The 12,196-nt window shown below is 37.2% G+C and overlaps 1 protein-coding gene across 33 annotated transcripts in view; it reads left to right on the plus strand.

Moving 5' to 3' along the window:
• The window catches only part of TRDN (triadin), a 407,610-nt gene continuing 403,247 nt past the window's right edge, over positions 7,834 to 12,196 (plus strand). For all 33 annotated transcript variants that reach the window (XR_001918516.1, XR_001918517.1, XR_001918515.1 and 30 more), the window contains exon 1: positions 7,834 to 8,172. Coding sequence is in view for 28 of the 33 variants with exons in the window: in XM_018052961.1 (XP_017908450.1) it covers positions 8,151 to 8,172 (22 nt within the window). In the remaining 5 variants the exon portion in view is untranslated. The remainder of the gene's footprint in view (positions 8,173 to 12,196) is intronic.

Here is a 12,196-nt window from a genome sequence, read left to right on the forward strand (position 1 = left end):
TGTGCCTTCCAATAGCTAACTTAATTTTGTATTCCAAATGTTATTTGCCTTTTAATAGAAAACTTTCAAATTCAATTTTAAATGATAGGACTGAACCTTTGATTTGTATATAACAGACTTTCCTACTGGGTGATACATTTTGGAACCAAGATACTCTCTACATTATTCTTCATATCCAACCATGTATTAACTTACTGACTGTGCCAAGAGAGCATGAATTTATATCCCCAGTGTCTTTCACAACTCCAATTTGTGCCCAGCATGAAATACCACTTATATTGGTTTGAAAATCTGTTCTAAACTTAGAGCCCACGATTTCTGTGTGGGATGTAAAGTTGACAAAACACGTACTTTTTTCCTAATGCAAATCCTACATGCGTTGGCTTTCAGGTAGTCAGGCTGACACTGTTGGGGGCGTGTAAGACAGAAAATAACTCCTGTTAAATGAAAGGGTACAGAGTGAAGAAGGAGGAATGGATCTATTTTGTTAAATGGAATTTTTAGAGACCCAGAGCAAATGGTTCTGTTTTGTTTTGAAGGAGATTAAGAATAAAAATAAACTATTTAAAATGAGAACGGATACATACACGTTAGGAGGTCAAGGAATGCTGACAATCTGCTATTTGTGACAACATTTAATAATATTCAAATTAATTATAATATTGGAAATGGAAAACTCTGACTTCAAATGAATAATGAATAGCAAAACCAGACACGGCTCTGAGGTGAAATGTGATTTTCATGAGGATGGGAACATTTAACATTTATATAGCAGTTCATATTCTCAAAGTCATATATCAGTGACAACTGTAAAATACATCTTTAATTTGAATTGATGAAATACTCTGCAGGGGCACATTCAGATGGTAGTACTCTCCCTTCATCACGTAGGGAGAAAGAGAAAGAGAAGAGATTTGGATAAACAAATGCAAAAAGAAAACCCAAAAACTGCTTATAAAAATGGAAGTCAGATGTCCTGATATCAAGCCATTTGAAATGATTTAATTCTTGGTAGGTGTGTCTTTGTAATTCATTCACATGCATATTCATAGTGTGTCACAGCTCTTCCTGTGTTTAGCAGTTAAGGGTAATCCACATCCTGAATGCGGAAAGATTGATTTATAAATATGTACGGTAATCCGTACACACTACTGAAAATAAAGGCCTTTTCAATCATATATTTTCTCCCAAACTGTCATCTCTGCATTGCTCTTTGTTTATCCTCGCCTTGGCTTAAGTTTAGCCAAAATTTTTCCTGAAGGCTACACTTGGTTAAAGCGTCTGCCTGCAATGCAGGAGACCTGGGTTTGATCCCTGGGTTGGGAAGATCCCCTGGAGAAGGAAATGGCAACCCACTCCAGTACTCTTGCCTGGAGAATCCTGTGGACAGAGGAGCTTGGTGGGCTACAGTCCACGGGGTCACAAAGAGTCGGACACGACTGAGCAACTTCACTTTCACACTTGCCCAGAGATTTCAGACCAGCTACCTACTTCTTTGCTCCGGTGCTCAGTCTACTAACATGTCTGTGGAGGACTCAAAAATAGGCCTGTGGCAGAGATCCAGTCCTATAGGACTGGAGGCCTAGTTGAGGCCGGCCCCAGTTCTCTCCCCTTACGGACAGGTATGACCAAGAATGACACTCTCACCGTGGAGTAGAAGCAGCGGTGCTCTATGCTACTTCCAGGCTTGACCCATACAGCCTCGTAAACCTTTCCTGTCTTTGCCAGCTGGAGGTGTGTTAGTCACTCAGTCGTGTCTCTTTGTGACCCCATAGGCTGTAGCCCACCAGGCTCCTCTGTCCATGGAATTCTCCAGGCAAGAATGCTGGAGTGGGTTGCCATTCCCTTCTCCAGCCAACTGGAGGGGAACCACATGAAGATGATAGAGCTGCCGTCACCCTGAATCTGTAAATGGCCTCATGGTGAATAACTGCCCACTAATGACCAACCTAGATAGTATATTCAAAAGCAGAGACATTACTTTGCCAACTAAGGTCTGTCTAGTCAAGGCTATGGTTTTTCCTGTGGTCATGTATGGATGTGAGAGTTGGACTGTGAAGAAGGCTGAACGCCGAAGAATTGATGCTTTTGAACTGTGGTGTTGGAGAAGACTCTTGAGAGTCCCTTGGACTGCAAGGAGATCCAATCAGTCCATTCTGAAGGAGATCAACCCTGGAATTTCTTTGGAAGGAATGATGCTAAAGCTGAAACTCCAGTACTTTGGCCACCTCATGAGAAGAGTTGACTCATTGGAAAAGACTCTGATGCTGGGAGGGATTGGGGGCAGGAGGAGAAGGGGGTGACAGAGGATGAGATGGCTGGATGGCATCACTGACTCAATGGACGTGAGTCTTGAGTGAACTCCGGGAGTTGGTGATGGACAGGGAGGCCTGGCGTGCTGCAATTCACGGGGTCGCAAAGAGTCGGACACGACTGAGCGACTGAACTGAACTGAACTGAACCTGTTAACCTGAGAGGGATATGTTTTTATTTGTATGTTGGGGGAGGTGTATTTGGAGTTCTTTCGTTTTTGCCCCTTTGATTATACTAAGTAATGTAAGTGGGTTTGTTACTGCAGACTCGTAGTCTCTAAGCCTTGGTGGCCTCTCCGTGGAACTCTGCATTTGCTTAAGAAGCTGCCTCTCTCTTTACTTCTGCAGCTTTGTGAAACTTTCAGAATTTCTTCAAGATGTCATTCTAACCTCTAACCCTTTATTTCTCAGCAGATGACACTGACTCACAGAAAATAATGTCATCAGGCATGAATTCCTTTTCTTTTCCCCTTTCACAAGTCAAAATTACCCACATTTGTCCCATCTTAGTTCTTTTTACTAAGAATTTTATTTCTCTTCAGAAATATTCTCCACATGAGCTCTATCTTTACCCTTCCATTTGCTTGACACTTTCTCTAAATTCTTTCCCTTTCCTCTCTCCTAGGTCATTAATCTCTCTCTCATTCCTATCTTCCTTCCTATAAAGGAAAACATGGTCAAGGTTTTCTTAATCTTAAAAAATCTGCTGTACCTAGTATGTGCTAAGTCGCTTCAGTTATGTTCAACTCTTTGCCACCCTATGGACAGTAGCCTAATTCCTAATCCATCTCACTCCTTAGCTTTTCACATAAGCTTCCTTGAAGTATATTCCAAGTTTCTCTTCCATTTTATGATCTCTCATTTGCCTCATATTCTTTAATCCGGCTTCTATTTCTAAGGCTCTCTTGAAATTGTCTTAAGGAAGCTGTAGTCATCACTGTTGTTGAATCCAGTATTTCCAGAAGATAAATTTGATTATTTCCTGTTTTTGCTTGAAATACTTCAGTGTCATCCTAAATAAGAGTTAAGTCCAAAAATCTTAGTTGACTTATAAGGCACTTAAGTATCGGGTTCTTTTTTATTCTCTTGTTTCTTCTTATGGAGCTCTCTTCCAAGTACCCTATGACCAAACCTTACTGAACTATTTAAAGTTTATTATGTTTAAACCTTTATAATTCTTTGATAGTTATTTCCTTTATTTGGCAAGTGTGTCCTCAATCAATCATTTATTTAAGTAATTTCTTACACTTGAAGACCCAATTCTAGTATTTCTTTCTCTTAAAGCCTTTCTTGTTGCATTAAAACTCCTTTCCTGTCGTTCAAGGGATAGTGTTTCTGTACTTAGGACTAACCAGGCTGCATTATAATTTTTGGTATAACTTTTTTTACTCTCCTACTAGACTGTGAGTTCCTTGAAAACAAAATCTTGTACTATTTATCCTGATATCACTAAAACCTAGCCTAGTGCTGAGGACAGAGTAAAGAGTGTGTATGTGAGAGAGAGAAAGAGGGACAGACATACACACACACACAGAAAACATAATGGCATGAATATGTTATTTCCTTACTTATAGGCAGGCTTCCAAAGTTAGTCCTTTAGTTGGTACTCATTTGTGATAAATAGGTATAACAGATTATATCATTGATAAAACAAAGCATCAAAATGTAAAACACAAAATGATTATATTGTGAGTTTTTTGAAAATTAGCAAATAGAAGTATCCATTTATATTAACTTTAGAGAAAAATTTGTCTAAGAACTAGGCTTCAAATAATTTATCTTTTATAAGAAAACTATTTATGTTTTTATAAGAGAACAAAAAAGCACAAACCATAAATTCCCTTTGAGTAGTAACCAGGACCACAGAGTGAAGATCGTGTGTGATAGCCTCCAGAGCAGTGAGCAAAAATCTGAATTATGGACTCCACAGGGGCACCTATACCAGGTATTGCCAATCCTTATGAAGAGGACAGTGGTAGTGGACAGAAGCTGACTCTTCGGAGAAAGGAGTCTTTAAGAAGAAAGAGCATCCGCTGCCTTTCTTAATTGAAGGCTGGATTGACATGGGCAGGCTTCTGAGGGAAATGTTTGACAATGTCAAATGTGTGTGAAGCTTGATACTGGAGACTCAGCTACTCATGAGTCAGAGTTAAAGGGAGGAAAGGTTTTAATTGCACTGGAATGCCTTCTGTCATTTGAAACGAGCTGGACTGCACCATTTCTAAATGATCAGTTGGTAAGCCAAACCTATGGAGTGACTTTCAACCTTTGGTTAAGGAAATGAGCACAGGCCATTTAGAGAAAGTAAGGAGGACAGAATGCGATTTTTCCATGACACAAATAGAACACAAACAATTTAAAATAAAGTGAACAGCAGTGCTGAGATGAAGTAAGATTAATGAACTAATTGTTCAATTGAGGCTTTTCCTGTGATTCTGAAGACTAAGTTTATCAAGAGAGCTTCATTTCTAGGTTAGGTGGTGGGATTACAAGGTCAGATGAAAGCAAATGCAATCAAATGCTCCCCAAGTTCACTTTCAGTGTTCCTCTTTTCTTCATTCTAAAGTTTAATAAGCCAATTCTTTACATACCTACTTTGTTTTTGCCATATTTCTTCACCTGTGAAGCTAAAAGTAAAGGATTTCTCTTGTATATTTGCCCCTAAGCTACTTCAACCAAGGCAGAGTTTGCAGTTTGTTAGCTAATGTATAAAGCTGTCTTATATCATGACTTTCTGTCCCCCACCTTCCCTCCTTTTCTCCCCAAGCAGTGTAGTTGGTTATTTATTTTTGCCTTCTATTAAAATTAATCTGAAAACTTGTAAAAGTTACATCTATCATTATTTTAAGGTTAAGTAATGAGCACTTTCTATCCTAATTAAATACCCATAAATTTACTCCCACTCTGTATAAACATATATTATATAAATTTTAATTATTTTTCTTCTGTTTAACACCAATTTAAGTATAGGTTTTTCAAGTGTAAGCTGTTCGTATCTGTAAATTAAGAAACAGAAAATCTTAAGAAGTGACTCTAACTTTACTTTTTCTCAAATATCTCTAGTCCTTAAGAAACAGGTGACTGGTAATAACTAGCTACTTATTTCCATTTATATCTCTATTCAATACTCTATAAAAACACAAATAGGCACTGAACAAGGCAATGTAGTATGATCTTTAAATAATTAATTTTAAAAAATAAAATTGTTTTTTGATTTTTTTTTTTTGGTAGAAACCAAAAGTCATAAAAAAAGCTCTCTTTGCCTTCTGAATCTTTTTTATATTCTAAAATTCAGCATAGGTGAAAATATCTTGCTCAGAGTCAACTATAGAGTATGTCTTACCGATTGTTAGTTAATGATAACAGCTGACAGAGCAGCTAGATTTTTTTTAAATGCTCTAAGAATGAATATTTTTGGCTGCTAACTTGAATATTGAGAATATCTAGTGAAAATCACAAGGGGTAATAATCAGTATAATCAGGTTGGAGACACAGCTTGGACTAAATGAAGCATTTTCTAGGAGAAAAAACATTTCATGGTTTGCCATTGACTTATTTAAGACCAGATCAGTTAATGCACATAGGAAGAAGTGTCCTTGTATGCAAAACCAAAATAAGCTTATTTGTGCTAATCCTATAGTAATGAAAAATGTGAAAGTACATCAGAAGCTATCACTGAAAGAAGCAAGAATCATCACTTTCAGGTCATGTTGAAAGATCCCAGTAAATTGGTGAGATCCTGTTAAAGTGAATACTTGTTAAAAATGAGAAAACCAAAAAAAAAAAAAAGAAGAAGAAGAAAAGCAAATGTATTGTTTGTAATATTTTGTTCTTTGAATGTCCTAAAGAATGAGATGTGTACCTTTAGAAGAATGTCAGTTGCTTTGTTTTGGAAAGCTTTTCTGAGTTCCATTTGAAACTCAAAGACATATTTTATGAATTGGGTTTCAAATAAGTTGAAAAAGTTCTAGTAACTTTTCAAAGTGAAAAATATACTGAGTTCTCAATGTCTAAGAAAATTCATCAACTCTTCCAATAAATGGGTTAAAAAAACTTATTACCCCATAAACATGTTTAGCTAGAGTGGGTTGCTGTTTCCTCCTCCAGGTTATCTTCCCAACCTAGGGATCAAACGCATGTCTCCTGCACCGTCAGGTGGGTTCTTTACCACTGAGCCGCCAGCAAAGCCTTTCCATCCACTGGTGGACCTAATTTGTTGTGGTTCCCTTTACCTGCAGATGGTATTGTAAGCCGTAAGTCTTGCCTCTTCAGAAAGATCCGACTTGCAGTCAAAAGCCTCAAGCCTAACCCTAGGTGTAGAATTTTATATAAATCATGAGTGTCATCTGGAATTATTTCCTCTTTTGTGAATTAAGATTGCTTACTCCCTAACTTATCTATTCAGCTGGTATGTAACACTTTCTTTTGCAGCAATTGAGTCAGCAAATACAGAGCTGCCAATATGGAGGCAAAGGACACAGCTGTTGTAGCACTCTTCTGATGTTAAAGAACAGGCGTGACTTTGCTTTCTGATCTCTGAAGCACCAGGCAAATTCAAGAGGTTCTGGCGACCAAAGGCAACAAGTTAAGGCTAAAAGTTTAAACCACAAGCATTTGCTAGGTTGAATGTGAGAATAAAATAAAAGATAAGTGTAGCCAACCTCTGATTATTCACAGATTGGCTAGAGTGTGTGATTATCAATGCCCTTTGATTCTCCTTCTCCTTCTAACTGCCAACTATTGAATATTTCTCTGCTCATTAACACCTGTCTAGTAGTGGGAAGGTGAAATGCTAATCAGCCAATTTGGCTAATTGTTGGCTGCTATGATCTTTATTATTTTATTTTATTTTTTGAAGTAGAGGTAGAGAGAACTTGAAATCTTTTATTAAAATATGAGCTGTGGACTTCTAAACTTTATACCACCTTGCCTTTCTTTTATTGCATAGATAAATTCAGATATTTTGTTTTCATGAAAGTATTGAAAAGAATGAAAAATCTAGTAATTCAGCAGTTCTCAAGTGTCAATACAACTTTTCATTACATATTTCTTATTGGCCAGTGTTTGGAAAGTCTTAATCTTCTACAAGAAACCTTCAGGATTTAATGGTTGCAACTTCAAGTGTAGCCCTATATAAATAACTGCTTTTGCTAAGTGGATTTAGACCAATAGGGAAACAACTTGGAGAAAATGACAAGACTATCCTCCCCTTTGCTCCTGGTAGACATTACGGGACCCTCCCCACACCAAATAAGGGGATGAGGAATGTTCTGAGCATTAAGGGCACTAAGAATAAATCTGAGCTATTACGGATAAGATTACTTCCAACTCTTTATTTTATTTTTTTCTGACATAGATCCCCCAATCCGTAATTATCTTAGGGAAACTGCGGGGGCTTAGGCAGTACTTTTGGTTCCTTTGCCTTTTTCTTTTTTTTTTTTTTTTTGGCCTGTCTCTCTTTGGGACTAGTGAACTGGTGTGTGCGTGTATGTGTGTGTGTGTGTGTGTGTGTGTTCCTCTAGAGTGCCAAAAAAAAAAAAAAAAAAAAAAGTGCTGAAGAGTCCTAGGGAGATGAAGCTATTTTTATTCGAAGCTGATACTTCTGCCTGAGCCACAAGTGCTGCCTGGAAAGGGCTCAGGTTGTTTCCAGGGGGAGAACTCTGCAGAGACGAGACAAAGTTCAACAGGACAACAAAAGAGCAGCAGGAACAGCCAGGAAAAGGAAGAGACCTCACGCTTTCACACAGAGCCCCCTATCAGAGTTCTCCAGTCCTAAAGTATTCTGCAAAGTGCCACTTGACCGGAATTCTTGCCTGCCTTTTTCTTTCTCCAACCACCATGACTGAGATCACGGCTGAAGGTATTGCTAGCATTTTCCAATAGTATAGACTAGGGGGTAAAAAAAAGGTAGAAATTGACAGTCCCATTGATGGTCAATGTGTCCTCTCAGAATGTTGCTTTTTGAGAGTTATCTTGATCAGTGATTCTACATGGGATCACAGAAGCGGGTTTGGGAGCTGAGAAGTCTCCCAAACTAGCAGGTCTCTGTGTTGGGGAGTAAAAAGAGGTTTCTCTGAAATTTTGCATTTGGAAACTGTTCTTTGTGATGCCAAAGTTCCCACTAGTTAACAGTTATCACTCACACCTCTATAAATAGCTATGGTCATATAATGTTAGGGCCAATATCTTACCTAGCAAAAATAACAAGGTTTGGGTGCAAGGCTAGAGACCACAATGAATTAAAATGTTGCACTTAATGTTTAAACTTAGAAAATTGATTTTGACCATTTTTACTTTATGTCAACTTGGAGATCTTAAAGTTGTTTATCCGTTCTAACTCAAGTATATAAATATGCACACACACGTATATAAGATTTATATACCTAAAAAATGTGTATATGTGGGTGGGTATTCAGAGAAAAGGTTTGGAATTGCACAAAATCACTGTAGATCAGTATGATTTTTAAAATAAAGTAATTAAGCTTTTGCTTCTGATTCTTTTCATACACTCATGTCTTTTACCTCTATGTGATAAATTCTATACGAAAGTCAATATTTCCTGTTTTAATGCTTATTCTGAAAAGGTATATGTCACAACTTAAAACCTCTTTATTATTCAACCATGATAGCAATCATTTCACTCAAATAGAATGTATGCAAAATATATATATACATGTATATATATATCATATATATATTATAAATATATAAAAGATTCTTTAAAATAACCTAAAGCATTATGAATACAGACACAATCCAGTTCTAGTTGGGGTAAAAATTTGGGAAGTGGGTCTAAAATTTGCTTGTGACAGCTGTAAGCAAATCAGACAGGTGGTGCTCTTCACAGCTTCCAAGGCTAATGCTGAGCTAGTCTGTTTTCAATCACAACTGAAAAAGAGAATGTGTGGTTTTGGATCTTTGGGCAGACATTAGTATGGGCACAGAGTGATTACAGAGTTTAAGACTTCCAGTCAATATTCATAAGGAGAATTGTCTTACTTTCACCTTCCACTAACAAATTTAGTCTAGCACTCCAAATTAATAGAAATAATTCCTGAGAGATTTCTGTGTTTCAGGCGTTTTGCTCTGGACTTTATGTACTTATTTATACCTCACACAACTCAATTAAATTGGCGTTATTATCTCCATTTTTCAGACAGAGAAACTGTCACTCAAATGTTTGGAGACTTGCTGAAAACCACAGCATTGCCAAGATTAGAAGTCAGCTCCCTTAAATCTAGTTTGTGTTTTTTCATTTCTCTACGAAGATATAAAATGTACTCTTTACCAATTTTAGTTCAGAATTTGCTAGCTCAACATAAATAGCATTTTCTTGTATTCCTTAGATATTCTGCATCATGTGACCTTTAGGTTGTCTTCAAGACATCCATCTATAGAAATGTCTCACTTAGCCTTGCACAAGTTGTTAAATACCTGTGAATATGTTTCTTTTCCTCTGTATGGGTTGTGAACAGCCAACTGATTCAGGGTCACTTGGCTGAAACATTTTTTGCTGGCCTGTGAATTATGCTCTGTAGGCGTTTTGCTCTTGATTAATAAACATTTTTATAGGAAAATTCCTGATTATAAAATAGAACTTATGTTTCTGTCTTCTCCCCTGGGAGAATTTAAGGGATTCTTAGAAGACCTCTTGTCACCTGTAAAACATCATTGAATTAGTAATGAATTAAAAATATAAAAATACCATCTAGGTCCTAGATGATGGGCATTTCCTGTACTCTGGCTTTAACTGTTCATAGGATCTTTGTCATTTGAACTTCACGGATTAGTTATGTACTTTTTTCCTTTTCTGGAATGCCTTATTAATCATATTTCTCAAATGATAATTAGACTGACAACTCAGATGAGCTTACCTTGTAAGGTGAGTAGCACAGTCGTTCTCTGTGGCCATCCAAAGCATCTTGCCTGCTGCTCTATTACACTCCTTTATTTTGTCTTCATGATTCTCACTTTTTGTGCCCCAGCTACAATAGCCTTCCTTCGGTCTTTTATAAAAGGTGTACTTGTGTGCCAGGGCCTTGGTACAGGTTCTTCCGTCAACCTGAAATAGTCTTTCCTCTCATCTGTTATAGTTCTCTTGCCGCCACTTTGGACGCATTATTGAGATGTAAGCACTGCATTGGTAGTCTTGGACATCTGCTGATTATTTTTCCCACCCGCTGATCACAAAGTAAACGAGCACCTTGCGGCACTTAAGACAGAGCTGGATTAGCTCCTTAGAAAGCTTAAGGCCGCTGTCCTCACCTCAGTTCTTGTAAAACTGAAGGGCATGGATATTATATGACTCTCTTGTGGTTGTTGGTAACTGGGGGAGGTCTGAGAATAGTGTTCATGTTTTTTGTGGCACTTACTCAGCTATAATGCATGACTTATCTGTATACCTTAGAGTTCCTCACATAGATCATCACTGCATGTCCTAAACTGGATTATTTTATCTGACACAAGAAAGGAAGTAATTTTAGATATGGAATTGTGTTTCAGGCACAGAGCAATAGATTAGAACTAAAATTAGAACAAATTTGAAACTCAAAGGACATTAGGGAAACAATATATTTGATTCTAGCTATGATAAACTAATACAAATAATGATAATGATAATAACAACTCACTTATCCAAAAGACATTATTTGTCAGATGTTAAGCTTGTAATAATGACCATTTAAACCTCAGGACAGCAAAATGAGATAGATAGTTTTATCATTGCTATTTATAGAATAGGAAGCTGAGATTTAGAGAGGTTAGAAATTTGCCTAAATTCACACAGCTATATACAGTGTAGCTAGGACTCATACCCAGATCTCTGACTCCAGAATCATGTTGAATACTTCCTTTTGTTACGTGAGACTAATACTTAGCCTGATGTTAATTCAGAGGTCAAGAGGGACCTGTATTAGACCCCTGTTCTGGTTTGAGTCCTGCTACATTGGTTAGATTAGGTATAGCTCCAGACTCCAAACAGCACTAAGATTTAGAATTATGAATAGCCTTGTACCTTCTTTCCAGAGGCCCAGTTATTCCTAGACAAGTGCCAAAGTTAGCTCTGCCTTCTGAGGTTCATATGAACTTTCAACTAGTAATTTTAGCGTCGATATGACAGTATGTATTACTCAAATGGTAAAAAGAATTTTTGAGTCGTTTTGATAACAAAGTGAAATTTAGTTAAATTCTTAATGACTTTGTTGAAATGATGAAGGCTTTTTAAAAAGTAAAGTATGTAATGTTTTCAATTTGCCAGTTAGCTAATGCACGTCAAATTATGTTTTATATTCATATAATTGAATCGCCGGGTCCAAGTACCCTCAGAATATAAGAAAATATAAATTCTGTGCAATAGATTCAACTTGGTAGACATCCTATACACAATTAAATTAGCATTTGCTAGAAGAGTTAGTTACAGGAAATTCTCTTGTTTTCAAGTTTTTGTCAGACTCTCAACTTCTGAACTTTACACACCTTCAGGGTTCAGAAGGGTTTTTGTCCTGTGTATGGAATCCTTCCTTTACTGTTAGTTGAACCACATTTTACTGCTCTGTAACAAACATTTGAGAGGATTTGATGATCCAAATTTAGAGCAAAAATGGCCTTTTATTTTATGTGCTGCACTGATTTAACACAAGAGTAGCCATTGATGAGCTCAAGAAAAAAAAAAGTAAAAATTCACAGCCAGAATGTTTAACAACTACGCACACAAGTTATATTACCCAGAGTAACAGATGGTGGAATTAAGAGGAGAAGATGCAACCTACATCATGTCTATGTTTATCTCGCCAAACCCAGGAGTGGAGATGACTCCTGGGCGGGAAAGGAGACCTAAGGGGAGGTGACTTGGGTGTGGGAAAGGAGGAAGAGGAAGCACTAGGTTC

The sequence above is a fragment of the Capra hircus genome, chromosome 9 (assembly GCF_001704415.2).
Source record: "Capra hircus breed San Clemente chromosome 9, ASM170441v1, whole genome shotgun sequence".
NCBI lineage: Eukaryota > Metazoa > Chordata > Mammalia > Artiodactyla > Bovidae > Capra > Capra hircus.